Genomic DNA, 21,256 nt, shown 5'->3' on the forward strand with positions numbered 1-21,256 from the left:
TCACCTGACCCCAAGGGTCACAATTACCTATAGCCATTATGCTTCTTTTGTTGTCGTCCATCGTCGTTGGCTGTGCATTATCTGCTGTCCGCTGTGCATAAACTATTGACAATTTAAACTTCTTCTCAAGTTCCACTAGTTGGATTGAGCTCTGACTTGTATGAAATGATTCTGAGATGGTCCCAGCCAATTGTTGTTATTTTTCAGGTTGGTCTGAAATCCAACAAGATGGCCACCATGGCAGCTGTGTTGAAAAAAATATTTTAAACTGGTGTCATTGAGCTAAAACTTTGTGGGAGTGTTAAGAAAAGGTAGCCAACAAAGTGTTGTGATTTTTTTTTCAACGTTGTCAAAACATTGACACATCAGCCAGGAAGTCCATTTTGTATCATGATTGCACAATCATGGTTTTCCTGTGCAACACCTATTTCAAACTTCTTCTAAAGTTTCACCAATGGCATTGAGCTCTGACTTGTCTGAAATGATTCTGAGATGGTCCTAGCCAATTGTTGTTATTTTTCAGGTATGTCTGAAATCCATGATGGCAGTCAAGGCTGCCACATTGAAAATACTTATTTTAAACTTCCTCTCCAGTTTCATTGGTGCCACTGAGCAAAACATTGGTGCCACTGAGCTAAACATTGGTGCCACTGAGATAAACATTGGTGGGAATGTTTAAGTGGCCAACAAAGTCTCGTTATTTATTGACATTGACACATCAGCCAGGAAGGCCATTATCAAACTCCTAACACCTATTTCAAACTTCTTGTCATGTTTCACCAGTGGGATTGATCAAGTTCCAGCTTTACTGTCAAAAATAGGTAACACTTGTTACAGTTTCCTTCTCCTTACCAAAACTACCATCTGCATCATGGAAAATAACTTCTTAGTAAAATTTCATTCAATGTAGAAAAAAATAACCTTACTCCCTGCTGAAAGGTTTTGCAGTCAGATGGACGTTAATGCCTGTGGGCCTCTCGTTTGGTCATCAGATCTGAACGGTAAAGATTATTTATAACTATCCTGTTTCATCCGCCACGCCCATGCATGGTTCATAAACTTTCCATTCAAATTCAAAGAACCAAAGGGCTCAGGGTGCTGGATGTTACAGGGGTTGAATTTGTTGAAACCTTTAAATAATTTGTTTTGACCAACCAAAAGATGAAAAAGCATGGTATTTGGCTGATAGGTTCCTAGGATGATGCCATACTTGTGAAAAGAAATGGCCTTGACTCATATTTAAGGTGACAGACTTTTTGGAAACCTGTAAAAGATTTCTGCTGGTAAACCAAAAGTTTGAGTCCAAGAAGCCTGATATTTGGTAGAAAGGTGATTCTAGGTCAAAGCCCAACAAACTTTGAGAAAAATAGATTTGGCATTTACTTCAATTCCTGGTCAAAATGTGCATGCCAATGGTGTATATGTTAATATGTCTGAGATACAAGCACTGATTCTATTTTTAATGAAGATTGAATTCCAGGTGAGCGATGCAAGCCCATTTGGCCTCTTGTATTGTATGAGTGGTTGGGGTTAGAAAATAAGTGCCTCCCGACCCCTCCCACATTTAATTCTAGAACAGTCCTAGCTAAAATTTCAGTATTATAGTTATGTGAATTGTTTGGTTTTGAAATGCATTTCAGTCCTGTTTGAACTTTTCTTCTTAATTTAGTTGAATGTTGTTTTGTTTTTCAGATTGGCTCATTTTTTATGATTAATTTATGCTTGGTTGTGATAGCGACACAGTTTTCTGAAACAAAGAAGCGAGAGACGGAACGAATGATGCAGGAGAGAAAACGTTTCCATTCATCAAGTACATTAGCTAGTAATTCTGAACCTGGAGGTTGCTATACAGAAATATTGAAATATCTTGCTCATTTATGGCGTCGAGCCAAAAGAGATATTGTAAAGTTTTACTATGAAGCTCGTGGAAGGACTCACCCACACAGAAAAATAAAGCCAGAGTTGTCTCTACGAAAGCGCAAGAAAAAAGGTACACGCTATACAAAGGGTACGGCTTTGTCTCGCTTCTCCAAGCCTGGCTCATGTCCCTGCTGCTCCCATCGATGTAACTATTATTATCATGTACTTAACACTACTGACAATCATATATTACGCCGTAACAGTAGTCCTATTGCACCTAGAGCTAGTCCTGAGATGTCAGACATAGAATCTGTATCTTCACCACAACGACCAAATTTTCTGACTGTGCCAAGCATGAACAGTATGCGACTGTCGTCTTCGGACTCTGTTAACACGCTGGCTTTAGCGGCCACTGATGCGCTTGGCTCCTCGCTACTAAAGTCTTCCCCAAACCATCTGGCTCTGCATGCGGCCAGTGTGAGTAGAACCTCCTCATTTACTGTTAGTAGGAAGCACCTCCCTTCACTGCCTGAGACGCTTGCTACACACTGTAATAAGACATTAGCCTCCTCAAACACGCTGCTGCAGTCCTGTTGTAGCTGTAGCCAGTCCAAACTCCACCACAAAGGCTGTCATAAGGGTAAGTCGCACACTCACATTACTATATCTTTCATTCTTAGCTTAAATTTAGAATTTAGAATACAAACTCTTTTGTCAAGAGAAGTCTCCAATCTTTTCTATCGGCTTCCTTAATTATGTTTAATTTTGAAATTTGAGAAAGGCTGAAATCTTTCTGAATTGTTTGAAAAACTTGTTAAAGAGAGGTGATCTGTCATCTGTTGTTATCTCCTGCAAAATGCGTTTGCATGCTTGCGTTCTTCTGTTTGTCCCTCCGTCCATCTGTCCGTGGGCTTTTCTGGGATATAACTTCAAAACTATTCAACTTAACTTCTCAAAACTTGCTGTATATATATTGCGTTAGTGCCCTAGTTGCGCTGTTTGCTCTTGATGACATTTCATTTTTTTTTATATCTTTAGCATGCCATCATCAGATGGTGGGCTATTCAGATCGCTTTGCATCCGTGGTCAGTGGTAGGTCCGTTGACTGTCTGTTCGTAAACAAATGTTGTTATCACTACTTCTTGAGAAGTCGGGGATGGATCTCTCTCAAATTTCATATGTAGGTTCACCTTGGTCCCTAGTTCTGCCCATTTTTTTTTCATTCTGATCAAAAAACAAAATGGCTGATGGGGGCCATCTTGTATTTTAACTTTGAAAATTTCTTATTTCTATTTCTTGAGGAGTGCATATTGGATCTTTCTAAGATTTCATATGTAGGTTCCTCTTGATCACTAGTTGTGCCCGTGTAATTTAGGAACTGCTCAGAAAAACAAAAGTTATTGCTATATCTTAAGTACTGGATTGATCTCTCTCAGGTTTCATATATATGTTCCCCTTTGTCCCTTGTTGTGCCCATTTAAATTTGGGCCTGATCAGAAAAACAAAATGGCCAACAGGCAGTGATTTTGGATTTTGCCTAGAAAAGATTATTATTGCTATTTCTGAAAAAGTACTGAATGGATATCTCAAATTTCCTATGTATGTTCCCTTTGATCTCTCCTTGTGCTCGCTTGATTTTGGGACTGATCAGAAGAAACAAAATGACTTCCATGTGGCCATTTTGGATTTGACAGGTAAAGATTATCATTTATTTCTGCAAAGGAGTGTTCAAATGTCTTATCAATAAGAGCAAAAAGAGAGAAGAGAAAAGGAAGGAAAAGATCAAACTTTCAAAGAGCAGATAAAGATCAAACAATGGTGGGTGCCAATATCCCTCTGGGATCTCTTGTTTCTGTTACCATGGAAACATAGTCAAAAACACAAAATCAGTATTAACTTTCCTTTCCGGGCTACAACGTCAAAACCATTCCACTTAACTCCACAAAACTTTCTGTATATATTAGGTTAGTGCCCTAGTTACATTTTTTTCCGTTACCATGGAAACAGATAAACCTCATCACAGATTTCAGTTTTTCTGTACCAGTGCTCTAAAAACCATTCAAGATAATTGCTCAAAACTTTTTGCACTTATTAAACTAGTGGTATCTTTTGTTATGGGGAAGTTCACCATTTAAATACTTTTTCTGTTACCATGGAAACAGATATGCCAAATCACAAAGTACGTTTTTTTTCAGTTCAGTTCTCTTAAACAATTCTAGGTAATTACCCAGTACTTAAAGCTTTGTACAGACATCAAGCTAGTACTCTATTTTAATACTTTGTAGGGACAATTGAAAATAACAGAGGGGCACGAGGAATAATGTCACGTTTTGCATCATCTTATTGACACTCTAGAAACTACTGTTGTTATCCTTTAGCACAAAACTGTAATCCACATGCTAATGATCAGGGAATTCTCATTTAATTCATTTTAAGTGACATTATGAAAAAATGAGAAAAGTCTCTATTTTGAACTTTGCTTCTTCTGATCTGTCTTCTTCTGATGTCATCGTTTTACATTTATAGCAACGTGCTTTGTGCGTAATTCCCCTTGCATAACATTTTAAACTTCCTCTCAAGTTCCATTGGTGCCACTGAGCTAAACATTGGTGCCACTGAGCTAAACATTGGTGGGAATGTTTAAGTGGCCAACAAAGTCTTGTTATTTATTGACATTGACACATCAGCCAGGAAGGCCATTATCAAACTTGATTGTGCAATCATGGTTTTCCCGTGTAACACCTATTTCAAACTTCTTGTCATGTTTCACCAGTGGGATTGATAAGTTCCAGCTTTACTGTCAAAAATAGGTAACACCTGTTACAGTTTCCTTCTCCTTACCAAAACTACCATCTGCATCATGGAAAATAACTTTTTAGTAAAATTTCATTCAATGTAGAAAAAAAGAACCTTACTCCCTGCTGAAAGTTTTTGCAGTGAGATGACCGTTAAGGCCCATTGGCCTCTTGTTACCTTTCTGACTTCTTCAACCTGCCATTCGAGTGGGGGGAGAGGGGGGGGGGGGATTAATGTAATCGCCCCTGCTTCAACCGTGTCCACCAGAATTGTTGTACCCTCCATAGCCCCCTGTATAAATGGCTCGCACCATTTCAAGATTGTTGACATCACAATATGTGATAAAAATTTAATACCTTCCTTCTTCTATTAAGCAACCTAATCTTTGCTGTAGAGCAAATTCTTGAAAATCCTACTCCTCCTGTAGGAATAATTGAATTTTGAGCAAATATGATTGGTCTGAAGACCTTTTGGCTGAAGTGGAATCATTTTTATGTAAAAAGTTTGTTTGTATGGGAAAAAGAAAAGATGTAGAACCAGAAGGGTAGGGCTTATAGGGGAAATTTATAGAATAAATTCAAAGTTCTTACAGCACAGCTAGTAGAAGATTACAGTGTGATGTTTCGATGACCACATGGTGACCTTCATCAGACAATACACAATGTACATAGTTTAATTGGTCAGTGTGAAGCACACTTCCACTGATGTACAAAGTTTAATTGGTCATTGTGTAGCACACTACTACTGATGTACAAAGTTTAATTGGTCAGTGTGAAGCACACTACTACTGATGTACATAGTTTAATTGGTCAGTGTGAAGCACACTACTACTGATGTACAAAGTTTAATTGATCAGTGTGAAGCACACTACTACTGATGTACAAAATTTAATTGGTCAGTGTGAAGCACACTACTACTGATGTACAAAGTTTAATTGGTCAGTGTGAAGCACACTACTACTGATGTACAAAGTTTAATTGATCAGTGTGAAGCACACTACTACTGATGTACAAAATTTAATTGGTCAGTGTGAAGCACACTTCCACTGATGTACATAGTTTTGTTGATGGACTAGATTTGGGAATACTTGCTGGGATTGTTACAGAGGTAGAGTGGACTGGATTTGGGAATACTTGCTGGGATTGTTACAGAGGTAGAGTAGACTGGATTTGGGAATACTTGCTGGAGATTGTTACAGAGGTAGAGTAGACTGGATTTGGGAATACTTGCTGGGATTGTTACAGAGGTAGGGTGGACTAGATTTGGGAATACTTGCTGGGATTGTTACAGAGGTAGAGTGGACTGGATTCGGGAATACTTGCTGGGATTGTTACAGAGGTAGGGTGGACTGGATTTGGGAATACTTGCTGGAGATTGTTACAGAGGTAGAGTGGACTGGATTTGGGAATACTTGCTGGGATTGTTACAGAGGTAGGGTGGACTAGATTTGGGAATACTTGCTGGGATTGTTACAGAGGTAGGGTGGACTGGATTTCGGAATACTTGCTGGAATTGTTACAGAGGTAGGGTGGACTAGATTTGGGAATACTTGCTGGGATTGTTACAGAGGTAGAGTGGACTGGATTCGGGAATACTTGCTGGGATTGTTACAGAGGTAGGGTGGACTGGATTTGGGAATACTTGCTGGAGATTGTTACAGAGGTAGAGTGGACTGGATTTGGGAATACTTGCTGGGATTGTTACAGAGGTAGGGTGGACTAGATTTGGGAATACTTGCTGGGATTGTTACAGAGGTAGGGTGGACTGGATTTGGGAATACTTGCTGGAATTGTTACAGAGGTAGGGTGGACTAGATTTGGGAATACTTGCTGGGATTGTTACAGAGGTAGGGTGGACTGGATTTGGGAATACTTGCTGGGATTGTTACAGAGGTAGGGTGGACTAGATTTGGGAATACTTGCTGGGATTGTTACAGAGGTAGGGTGGACTGGATTTGGGAATACTTGCTGGAATTGTTACAGAGGTAGGGTGGACTAGATTTGGGAATACTTGCTGGAGATTGTTACAGAGGTAGGGTGGACTGGATTTGGGAATACTTGCTGGGATTGTTACAGAGGTAGAATGGACTGGATTCGGGAATACTTGCTGGGATTGTTACAGAGGTAGGGTGGACTGGATTTGGGAATACTTGCTGGAGATTGTTACAGAGTTAGAGTGGACTGGATTTGGGAATACTTGCTGGGATTGTTACAGAGGTAGAGTGGACTGGATTCGGGAATACTTGCTGGGATTGTTACAGAGGTAGGGTGGACTGGATTTGGGAATACTTGCTGGGATTGTTACAGAGTTAGAGTGGACTAGATTTGGGAATACTTGCTGGAGATTGTTACAGAGGTAGGGTGGACTGGATTTGGGAATACTTGCTGGGATTGTTACAGAGTTAGAGTAGACTGGATTTGGGAATACTTGCTGGAGATTGTTACAGAGGTAGGGTGGACTGGATTTGGGAATACTTGCTGGGATTGTTACAGAGTTAGAGTAGACTGGATTTGGGAATTCTTGCTGGAGATTGTTACAGAGGTAGGGTGGACTGGATTTGGGAATACTTGCTGGGATTGTTACAGAGGTAGGGTGGACTGGATTTGGGAATACTTGCTGGAGATTGTTACAGAGGTAGGGTGGACTGGATTTGGGAATACTTGCTGGGATTGTTACAGAGGTAGGGTGGACTGGATTCGGGAATACTTGCTGGGATTGTTACAGAGGTAGGGTGGACTGGATTCGGGAATACTTGCTGGGATTGTTACAGAGGTAGGGTGGACTAGATTTGGGAATACTTGCTGGAGATTGTTACAGAGTTAGAGTGGACTGGATTTGGGAATACTTGCTGGGATTGTTACAGAGGTAGAATGGACTGGATTTGGGAATACTTGTTCAGATATTTCCCAGGCATTTGCACACACACACATATATATATAGCATGGCAGAAGCATATATCTTAGCAAAAGCATGAATCTTTTCCTTTTGTATGTTATCAATATATAGATATTCAATTTGTTATACTTGATATATACTTTGTATGATAGATGTCCTAGAAGTGTATAATGTCTGTTGGTGTTGCTGACCTTTAAGTGTTTTGTCACAACTACCCTGACAGCAGGGTGTTTCCACAGTCGCAATAACTCTCTCTGGTAGTATATCACTTTGTCAGAAAGATTGTGTGTTAATGACTGTAGTTACTGATGTTCAAGTCATAGATTTTTCAGTGATATTTTATTGATTTACAATGACGTGGTTAGTGATCCTATGAAAAGGACTGATAATGTTTAATATAAACCTACAGTGACTGGGTTATTGACCCTATTAAAAGGACAGATAATGTTTAATATAAACCTACAGTGACTGGGTTATTGACCCTATTAAAAGGACTGATAATGTTTAATATAAACCAACAGTGACTGGGTTATTGATTCTAAAAAGGACTGATAATGTTTAATATAAACCAACAGTGACTGGGTTATTGATTCTAAAAAGGACTGATAATGTTTAATATAAACCAACAGTGACTGGGTTATTGATTCTAAAAAGGACTGATAATGTTTAATATAAACCTACACTGACTGGGTTATTGACCCTATTAAAAGGACTGATAATGTTTAATATAAACCAACAGTGACTGGGTTATTGATTCTAAAAAGGACTGATAATGTTTAATATAAACCAACAGTGACTGGGTTATTGATTCTAAAAAGGACTGATAATGTTTAATATAAACCTACAGTGACTGGGTTATTGATTCTAAAAAGGACTGATAATGTTTAATATAAACCTACAGTGACTGGGTTATTGACCCTATTAAAAGGACAGATAATGTTTAATATAAACCAACAGTGACTGGGTTATTGATTCTAAAAAGGACTGATAATGTTTAATATAAACCTACACTGACTGGGTTATTGACCCTATTAAAAGGACAGATAATGTTTAATATAAACCAACAGTGACTGGGTTATTGATTCTAAAAAGGACTGATAATGTTTAATATAAACCTACAGTGACTGGGTTATTGATTCTAAAAAGGACTGATAATGTTTAATATAAACCTACACTGACTGGGTTATTGACCCTATTAAAAGGACAGATAATGTTTAATATAAACCAACAGTGACTGGGTTATTGATTCTAAAAAGGACTGATAATGTTTAATATAAACCTACACTGACTGGGTTATTGACCCTATTAAAAGGACTGATAATGTTTAATATAAACCAACAGTGACTGGGTTATTGATTCTAAAAAGGACTGACAATGTTTAATATAAACCAACAGTGACTGGGTTATTGATTCTAAAAAGGACTGATAATGTTTAATATAAACCAACAGTGACTGGGTTATTGATTCTAAAAAGGACTGATAATGTTTAATATAAACCAACAGTGACTGGGTTATTGATTCTAAAAAGGACTGATAATGTTTAATATAAACCAACAGTGACTGGGTTATTGATTCTAAAAAGGACTGATAATGTTTAATATAAACCTACACTGACTGGGTTATTGACCCTATTAAAAGGACTGATAATGTTTAATATAAACCTACAGTGACTGGGTTATTGATTCTAAAAAGGACTGATAATGTTTAATATAAACCAACAGTGACTGGGTTATTGATTCTAAAAAGGACTGATAATGTTTAATATAAACCTACAGTGACTGGGTTATTGATTCTAAAAAGGACTGATAATGTTTAATATAAACCTACAGTGACTGGGTTATTGACCCTATTAAAAGGACAGATAATGTTTAATATAAACCAACAGTGACTGGGTTATTGATTCTAAAAAGGACTGATAATGTTTAATATAAACCTACACTGACTGGGTTATTGACCCTATTAAAAGGACAGATAATGTTTAATATAAACCAACAGTGACTGGGTTATTGATTCTAAAAAGGACTGATAATGTTTAATATAAACCTACAGTGACTGGGTTATTGATTCTAAAAAGGACTGATAATGTTTAATATAAACCTACACTGACTGGGTTATTGACCCTATTAAAAGGACAGATAATGTTTAATATAAACCAACAGTGACTGGGTTATTGATTCTAAAAAGGACTGATAATGTTTAATATAAACCTACACTGACTGGGTTATTGACCCTATTAAAAGGACAGATAATGTTTAATATAAACCAACAGTGACTGGGTTATTGATTCTAAAAAGGACTGACAATGTTTAATATAAACCAACAGTGACTGGGTTATTGATTCTAAAAAGGACTGATAATGTTTAATATAAACCAACAGTGACTGGGTTATTGATTCTAAAAAGGACTGATAATGTTTAATATAAACCAACAGTGACTGGATTATTGATCCTATAAAAAGGACTGATAATGTTTAATATAAACCTACAGTGACTGGGTTATTGACCCTATAAAAAGGACTGATAATGTTTAATATCATGATTCAATCCTTCTCCAGAAATATCATGATTCAATCCTTCTCCAGAAATATCATGATTCAATCCTTCTCCAGAAATATCATGATTAAATCCTTCTCCAGAAATATCATGATTCAATCCTTCTCCAGAAATATCATGATTCTATCCTTCTGGGTTATTGATTCTAAAAAGGACTGACAATGTTTAATATAAACCAACAGTGACTGGGTTATTGATTCTAAAAAGGACTGATAATGTTTAATATAAACCAACAGTGACTGGGTTATTGATTCTAAAAAGGACTGATAATGTTTAATATAAACCAACAGTGACTGGGTTATTGATTCTAAAAAGGACTGATAATGTTTAATATAAACCTACAGTGACTGGGTTATTGATTCTAAAAAGGACTGATAATGTTTAATATAAACCTACAGTGACTGGGTTATTGATTCTAAAAAGGACTGATAATGTTTAATATAAACCAACAGTGACTGGGTTATTGATTCTAAAAAGGACTGATAATGTTTAATATAAACCTACAGTGACTGGGTTATTGATTCTAAAAAGGACTGATAATGTTTAATATAAACCAACAGTGACTGGGTTATTGATTCTAAAAAGGACTGATAATGTTTAATATAAACCTACAGTGACTGGGTTATTGATTCTAAAAAGGACTGATAATGTTTAATATAAACCAACAGTGACTGGGTTATTGATTCTAAAAAGGGCTGATAATGTTTAATATAAACCTACAGTGACTGGGTTATTGATCCTATAAAAAGGACAGATAATGTTTAATATAAACCTACAGTGACTGGGTTATTGATTCTAAAAAGGACTGATAATGTTTAATATAAACCAACAGTGACTGGATTATTGATCCTATAAAAAGGACTGATAATGTTTAATATAAACCTACAGTGACTGGGTTATTGACCCTATTAAAAGGACAGATAATGTTTAATATAAACCTACAGTGACTGGGTTATTGATCCTATAAAAAGGACTGATAATGTTTAATATCATGATTCAATCCTTCTCCAGAAATATCATGATTCTATCCTTCTCCAGAAATATCATGATTCAATCCTTCTCCAGAAATATCATGATTAAATCCTTCTCCAGAAATATCATGATTCTATCCTTCTCCAGAAATATCATGATTCTATCCTTCTCCAGAAATATCATGATTCAATCAATCCTTCTCCAGAAATATCATGATTCAATCCTTCTCCAGGTATATCATGATTCAATCCTTCTCCAGAAATATCATGATTCTATCCTTCTCCAGGTATATCATGATTCAATCCTTCTCCAGAAATATCATGATTCAATCAATCCTTCTCCAGAAATATCATGATTCAATCAATCCTTCTCCAGAAATATCATGATTCAATCAATCCTTCTCCAGAAATATCATGATTCAATCAATCCTTCTCCAGAAATATCACGATTCAGTCCTTCTCCAGAAATATCATGATTCAATCAATCCTTCTCCAGAAATATCATGATTCAATCCTTCTCCAGAAATATCACGATTCAGTCCTTCTCCAGAAATATCATGATTCAATCAATCCTTCTCCAGAAATATCATGATTCTATCCTTCTCCAGAAATATCACGATTCAATCAATCCTTCTCCAGAAATATCATGATTCAATCAATCCTTCTCCAGAAATATCATGATTCAATCAATCCTTCTCCAGAAATATCATGATTCTATCCTTCTCCAGAAATATCATGATTCAATCCTTCTCCAGAAATATCATGATTCAATCCTTCTCCAGGTATATCATGATTCAATCAATCCTTCTCCAGAAATATCATGATTCAATCCTTCTCCAGAAATATCATGATTCAATCCTTCTCCAGAAATATCATGATTCAATCCTTCTCCAGAAATATCATGATTCAATCCTTCTCCAGAAATATCATGATTCTATCCTTCTCCAGGTATATCATGATTCAATCCTTCTCCAGAAATATCATGATTCAATCAATCCTTCTCCAGAAATATCATGATTCAATCAATCCTTCTCCAGAAATATCATGATTCAATCAATCCTTCTCCAGAAATATCATGATTCAATCCTTCTCCAGGTATATCACGATTCAATCCTTCTCCAGAAATATCATGATTCAATCCTTCTCCAGAAATATCACGATTCAGTCCTTCTCCAGAAATATCACGATTCAATCCTTCTCCAGAAATATCATGATTCAATCCTTCTCCAGAAATATCATGATTCAATCAATCCTTCTCCAGAAATATCATGATTCAATCAATCCTTCTCCAGAAATATCATGATTCAATCCTTCTCCAGAAATATCACGATTCAGTCCTTCTCCAGAAATATCATGATTCAATCCTTCTCCAGGAATATCATGATTCAATCCTTCTCCAGAAATATCACGATTCAATCCTTCTCCAGAAATATCATGATTCAATCCTTCTCCAGAAATATCATGATTCAGTCCTTCTCCAGAAATATCATGATTCAATCCTTCTCCAGAAATATCATGATTCTATCCTTCTCCAGAAATATCATGATTCAATCAATCCTTCTCCAGAAATATCATGATTCAATCAATCCTTCTCCAGAAATATCATGATTCAATCCTTCTCCAGGTATATCATGATTCAATCCTTCTCCAGAAATATCATGATTCAGTCCTTCTCCAGAAATATCATGATTCAATCAATCCTTCTCCAGAAATATCATGATTCAATCCTTCTCCAGGTATATCATGATTCAATCCTTCTCCAGAAATATCATGATTCAATCCTTCTCCAGAAATATCACGATTCAATCCTTCTCCAGAAATATCATGATTCAATCCTTCTCCAGAAATATCACGATTCAGTCCTTCTCCAGAAATATCACGATTCAATCCTTCTCCAGAAATATCATGATTCAATCCTTCTCCAGAAATATCATGATTCAATCAATCCTTCTCCAGAAATATCATGATTCAATCAATCCTTCTCCAGAAATATCATGATTCAATCAATCCTTCTCCAGAAATATCATGATTCAATCCTTCTCCAGAAATATCACGATTCAGTCCTTCTCCAGAAATATCATGATTCAGTCCTTCTCCAGGAATATCATGATTCAATCCTTCTCCAGAAATATCATGATTCAATCCTTCTCCTGAAATATCATGATTTAATTTTTCTCCAGAAATATCATGATTCAATCCTTCTCCAGAAATATCATGATTCAATCCTTCTCCAGAAATATCATGATTCAATCCTTCTCCAGAAATATCATGATTCAATCCTTCTCCTGAAATATCATGATTCAATCCTTCTCCTGAAATATCATGATTTAATTTTTCTCCAGAAATATCATGATTCAATCCTTCTCCAGAAATATCATGATTCAATCCTTCTCCAGAAATATCATGATTCAATCCTTCTCCTGAAATATCATGATTTAATTTTTCTCCAGAAATATCATGATTCAATCCTTCTCCAGAAATATCATGATTCAATCCTTCTCCAGAAATATCATGATTCAATCCTTCTCCTGAAATATCATGATTTAATTTTTCTCCAGAAATATCATGATTCAATCCTTCTCCAGAAATATCATGATTTAATTTTTCTCCAGAAATATCATGATTCAATCCTTCTCCAGAAATATCATGATTCAATCCTTCTCCAGAAATATCATGATTCAATCCTTCTCCTGAAATATCATGATTTAATTTTTCTCCAGAAATATCATGATTCAATCCTTCTCCAGAAATATCATGATTCAATCCTTCTCCAGAAATATCATGATTCAATCCTTCTCCTGAAATATCATGATTTAATTTTTCTCCAGAAATATCATGATTCAATCCTTCTCCAGAAATATCATGATTTAATTTTTCTCCAGAAATATCATGTTTCTGCCTAATTTGGTCTAAAGCATACATGGATGAAGGCGAATCAATTAGATTTAAATGGTCAGGTCACATTTCTCTGAGGCAGGAACAAATCATGGAAATGGAGGAAATTCTGTAGAATTGTTGTTTGATGGGAATGCCTGGCTTCTGTCCTGTTTTGGTCCTAAGCCCTATGTAATTGTATCAGTCAGTAGTCTGACATCAGAGATGTGGGGCCCAATAGGGGAAACGTCAATGTTTCAAAATCCTTCTTCTGTACAAGGATGTTGTCCAAGTTTTGTCTAAAACAATTTTTATTAACGGTGAATAATTTGACTTCTGTTTAGTCACAAAGCTGGGAACCATTAACATACCTTCCCACTGACCAGTACACAGTCATATTATAGCTGTGTCCAGCCTAAAATACCTCCTCACTGACCAGTACACAGTCATATTATAGCCATGTCCAGCGTAACATACCTCCCCACTGACCAGTACAGAGTCGTATTATAGCCATGTCCAGCCTAACATACCTGCCCACTGACCAGTACACAGTCATATTATAGTTGTGTCCAATCCAACATACCTCACCACTTACCCATACACAATCATATTATAGCCGTGTCCAGCCTAGCATACCTCCCCACTGATCAGTACACTGTCATATTATAGCTGTGTTCAGCCTACTTTACCTCCCCACTGACCAATACACAGCCATATCATAGCTGTGTCCAGTCTAACATACCTCCCCACTGACCAGTACACAGTCATATTATATCTGTGTCCAGTCTAAGATACCTCCCCACTGACCAGTACACAGTCATATCATAGCTATGTTCAGTCTAACATACCTCCCCACTGACCAATACACAGTCATATCATAGCTGTGTCCAGCCTAACATACCTCCCCACTGACCAGTACACAGACATATTACAGCTGTGTCCAGCCTAACATACCTCCCCACTGACCAGTACACAGACATATTACAGCTGTGTCCAGCCTAACATACCTCCCCACTGACCAGTACACAGACATATTACAGCTGTGTCCAGCCTAACATACCTCCCCACTGACCAGTACACAGACATATTACAGCTGTGTCCAGTCTGAGATTATAGACAAGTGTTATTTGGATGTTTATAGCTTTCTTCAGAGATTTTTATTTTAGAATAAGTATTAGAGAATCATAGATAGGAAAGGAAATACGTTGCTACAGGAATATAAATCTGGTTAGGACTGGAGAAAATAATCCCACAGAAGTACTACATCACAATAGCTGACTAAGTCAGTCCTGTTTATCAATTTAACTTGCAGCTTTTAGTAAGCCTCTTATGTAGCTATATTGTTTAGAAACTCTTCGCTGTTAGACAAGAGCTGTTTAAATGCAATACATGTTAAGCACTATTCTGTGATCTTTTCCAGTTTAGTTTCATCACAGCCAAGTTTTCCTATAATAACTAGTTTGCAGGAAAATAATCATTAACCAAGATACTGTTCAATGTGTTCATTGGAACATAGTGTATATGTCCATCCCTTAATGGAGGACTTAAAACTGTACCCAGGTTCACATTCAACCACAATCAATGTCACGCTCATATACTATAACTCCTACCCCAACAACCCCATCAATGTTCGTCAATATACCATAACTCCTACCCCAACAACCTGATCAATGTCACGCCCATATACCATGATTTCTACTCCAACAAACTGATCAATGTCATGCCCATATACCTTAACTCCTACCCAAACAACTTGATCAATATCACGCCCATATACCATAACTCCTACCCTAACAACCATACTCAATATCACACCCCCTACTCTAACAACCACACTCAATATCACACCCCCTACTCTAACATACACACTCATTGCCACGCCCTACTCTAACAACCACACTCAATATCATGCCCATATACCATAACTCCTACTCCAACAACCTGATCAATGTCATGCCCATATACCTTAATTCCTACCCCAACAACCCCATCAATGTTACGCCCATATACCATAACTCCTACCCCAACAACCACACTCAATATCACACCCCCTACTCTAACAACCACACTCAATATCACACCCCCTACTCTAACAAACACACTCAATATCATGCCCATATACCATAACTCCTACCCCAACAACCCCATCAATGTCACGCCCATATACCATAACTCCTACTCCAACAACCTGATCAATGTCACGCCCATATACCCTAGCTCCTACCCAAACAACTTGATCAATGTCATGCCCATATACCATAACTCCTACTCCAACAACCCCATCAATGTTACGCCCATATAACATAACTCCTACCCCAACAACCACACTCAATATCACACCCCCTACTCTAACAGCCACACGCATTTTCACGCCCTACTCTAACAACCACACTCAATATCATGCCCATATACCATAACTCCTACCCCAACAACCCCATCAATGTCACGCCCATATACCATAACTCCTACCCCAACAACCCCATCAATGTTACGCCCATATACCATAACTCCTACTCCAACAACCCCATTAATGTTACGCCCATATACCATAACTCCTACCCCAACAACCACACTCAATATCACACTCCCTACACTAACAACCGCACTCAATATCATGCCCATATACCATAACTCTTACCCCAACAACCCCATCAATGTCACGCCCATATACCATAACTCCTACTCAAACAACTTGATCAATGTCACGCCCATATACCCTAGCTCCTACCCAAACAACTTGATCAATGTCACGCCCATATACCATAACTCCTACTTCAACAACCTGATCAATGTCACGCCCATATACCATAACTCCTACCCCAACAACCACACTCAATGTCAAGCCTATATACCATAACTCCTACCCCAACAACCTGATCAATATCACACCCATATACCATAACTCCTACCCCAACAACCACACTCAATGTCACGCCCATATACCATAACTCCTACCCCAACAACCACACTCAATGTCATGACCCTTACCCAAACAACCACACTCAATGTCACACACATATACCATAACTCCTACCCCAACAACCACACTCAATGTCACGCCCATATACCATAACTCCTACCCCAACAACCCCGTCAATGTTCGTCAATATACCATAACTCACACCCCAACAACCTGATCAATGTCACGCCCATATACCATAACTCCTACCCTAACAACCATACTCAATATCACACCCCCTACTCTAACAACCACACTCAATATCACACCCCCTACTCTAACATACACATTCAAGGTCACGCCTCTTACCCCAACAACCCCATCAATGTCACGCCCATATACCTTAACTCCTACCCCAACAACCCCATCAATGTTACGTCCATATACCATAACTCCTACCCCAACAACCACACTCAATATCACACCCCCTACTCTAACAACCACACTCAATATCACACCCCCTACTCTAATAAACACACTCAATATCATGCCCATATACCATAACTCCTACCCCAACAACCCCATCAATGTCACGCCCATATACCATAACTCCTACTCCAACAACCTGATCAATGTCACGCCCATATACCCTAGCTCCTACCCAAACAACTTGATCAATGTCACGCCCATATACCATAACTCCTACTCCAACAACCCCATCAATGTTACGCCCATATACCATAACTCCTACCCCAACAACCACACTCAATATCACACCCCCTACTCTAACAACCACACGCATTGTCACGCCCTACTCTAACAACCACACTCAATATCATGCCCATATACCATAACTCCTACCCCAACAACCCCATCAATGTTACGCCCATATACCATAACTCCTACCCCAACAACCCCATCAATGTCAGTCCCATATACCATAACTCCTACTCAAACAACTTGATCATTGTCACGCCCATATACCCTAGCTCCTACCCAAACAACTTGATCAATGTCACGCCCATATACCATAACTCCTACTTCAACAACCTGATCAATGTCACGCCCATATACCATAACTCCTACCCCAACAACCACACTCAATGTCATGCCTATATACCATAACTCCTACCCCAACAACCTGATCAATATCACACCCATATACCATAACTCCTACCCCAACAACCACACTCAATGTCACGCCCATATACCATAACTCCTACCCCAACAACCACACTCAATGTCACGACCCTTACCCCAACAACCACACTCAAAGTCACGCCCATATACCATAACTCCTACCCCAACAACCACACTCAATGTCACACACATATACCATAACTCCTACCCCAACAACCTGATCAATGTCACGCCCATATACCATAACTCCTACTCCAACAAACTGGTCAATGTCACGCCCATATATCATAACTCCTACCCCAACAACCACACTCAATATCGCGCCCATATACCATAACTCATACCCCAACAACCACACTCAATATCACACCCCCTACTCTAACAGCCACACTCAATATTATGCCCATATACCCTAACTCCTACCCCAACAACCACACTCAATATCACACCCCCTACTCTAACAAACACACTCAATATCATGCCCATATACCATAACTCCTACTTCAACAACCCCATCAATGTTACGCCCATATACCATAACTCCTACCCCAACAACCCCATCAATGTCAGTCCCATATACCATAACTCCTACTCAAACAACTTGATCATTGTCACGCCCATATACCCTAGCTCCTACCCAAACAACTTGATCAATGTCACGCCCATATACCATAACTCCTACTTCAACAACCTGATCAATGTCACGCCCATATACCATAACTCCTACCCCAACAACCACACTCAATGTCACGCCTATATACCATAACTCCTACCCCAACAACCTGATCAATATCACACCCATATACCATAACTCCTACCCCAACAACCACACTCAATGTCACGCCCATATACCATAACTCCTACCCCAACAACCACACTCAATGTCAAGACCCTTACCCCAACTACCACACTCAATGTCACGCCCATATACCATAACTCCTACCCCAACAACCACACTCAATGTCACACACATATACCATAACTCCTACCCCAACAACCACACTCAATGTCACGCCCATATACCATAACTCCTACTCCAACAAACTGGTCAATGTCACGCCCATATATCATAACTCCTACCCCAACAACCACACTCAATATCGCGCCCATATACCATAACTCATACCCCAACAACCACACTCAATGTCACGCCCATATATCATAACTCCTACCCCAACAACCACACTCAATATCACACCCCCTACTCTAACAACCACACTCAATGTCACGCCTCTTACCCCAACAACCCCATCAATGTCACGCCCATATACCATAATTTCTACCCCAACAACCCCATCAATGTTACGCCCATATATCATAACTCCTACCCCAACAACCACACTCAATATCACACCCCCTACTCTAACAAACACACTCAATATCATGCCCATATACCATAACTCCTACCCCAACAACCCCATCAATGTCACGCCCATATACCATAACTCCTACCCCAACAACCCCATCAATGTTACGCCCATATACCATAACTCCTACTCCAACAACCCCATTAATGTTACGCCCATATACCATAACTCCTACCCCAACAACCCTATCAATGTCACGCCCATATACCATAACTCCTACCCCAACAACTTGATCAATATCACGCCCATATACCATAACTCCTACCTCAACAACCACACTCAATGTCACGCCCATATACCATAACTCCTACCCCAACAACCACACTCAATGTCACACACATATACCATAACTCCTACCCCAACAACCTGATCAATGTCACGCCCATATACCATAACTTCTACTCCAACAAACTGGTCAATGTCTCGCCCATATATCATAACTCCTACCCCAACAACCACACTCAATATCGCGCCCATATACCATAACTCATACCCCAACAACCACACTCAATGTCACGCCCATATATCATAACTCCTACCCCAACAACCACACTCAATATCACACCCCCTACTCTAACAACCACACTCAATGTCACGCCTCTTACCCCAACAACCCCATCAATGTCACGCCCATATACCATAATTTCTACCCCAACAACCCCATCAATGTTACGCCCATATACCATAACTCCTACCCCAACAACCACACTCAATATCACACCCCCTACTCTAACAAACACACTCAATATCATGCCCATATACCATAACTCCTACCCCAACAACCCCATCAATGTCACGCCCATATACCATAACTCCTACCCCAACAACCCCATCAATGTTACGCCCATATACCATAACTCCTACTCCAACAACCCCATTAATGTTACGCCCATATACCATAACTCCTACCCCAACAACCCTATCAATGTCACGCCCATATACCATAACTCCTATTCAAACAACTTGATCAATGTCACGCCTATATACTCTAGCTCCTACCCAAACAACTTGATCAATGTCACGCCCATATACCATAACTCCTACCCCAACAACTTGATCAATATCACGCCCATATACCATAACTCCTACCTCAACAACCACACTCAATGTCACGCCTATATACCATAACTCCTACCCCAACAACCTGATCAATATCACACCCATATACCATAACTCCTACCCCAACAACCACACTCAATGTCACGCCCATATACCATAACTCCTACTCCAACAAACTGGTCAATGTCTCGCCCATATATCATAACTCCTACCCCAACAACCACACTCAATATCGCGCCCATATACCATAACTCCTACTCCAACAAACTGGTCAATGTCTCGCCCATATATCATAACTCCTACCCCAACAACCACACTCAATGTCATGACACTTACCCCAACAACCACACTCAATATCACGCCCATATACCATAACTCCTACTCCAACAAACTGGTCAATGTCTCGCCCATATATCATAACTCCTACCCCAACAACCACACTCAATATCGCGCCCATATACCATAACTCATACCCCAACAACCACACTCAATGTCACACCCATATACCATAACTCCTACTCAAACAACCTGATCAATGTCACGCCCATATATCATAATTCCAACCCGAACAACCACACTCAATGTCACGCCCATATACCATAACTCCTACTCCAACAAACTGGTCAGTGTCACGTCCATATATCATAACTCCTACCCCAACAACCACACTCAATGTCACGCCCATATACCATAACTTCTTCTCCAACAACCTGATCAATGTCACGCCCATATACCATAACTCCTACCCTAACAACCACACTCAATGTCACGCCCATATACCATAACTCCTACCCCAACAACCACACTCAATATCATGCCCATATACCATAACTCCTACTTCAA

General features: G+C 38.9%; 1 protein-coding gene across 1 annotated transcript in view; it reads left to right on the forward strand.

Annotated features, from left to right (window-relative positions):
* The window catches only part of LOC132557266 (voltage-dependent T-type calcium channel subunit alpha-1G-like), a 212,357-nt gene that overhangs the window by 87,950 nt on the left and 103,151 nt on the right, over window positions 1-21,256 (forward strand). Inside the window, exon 6 of the mRNA XM_060221755.1 lies at window positions 1,693-2,500. Coding sequence (XP_060077738.1) covers window positions 1,693-2,500 — 808 coding nt within the window. The remainder of the gene's footprint in view (window positions 1-1,692; window positions 2,501-21,256) is intronic.

The sequence above is a fragment of the Ylistrum balloti genome, unplaced genomic scaffold (genome assembly GCF_031769215.1).
Source record: "Ylistrum balloti isolate Yb309-2 unplaced genomic scaffold, AGI_CSIRO_Ybal_v1 Utg370652, whole genome shotgun sequence".
Lineage (NCBI taxonomy): Eukaryota > Metazoa > Mollusca > Bivalvia > Pectinida > Pectinidae > Ylistrum > Ylistrum balloti.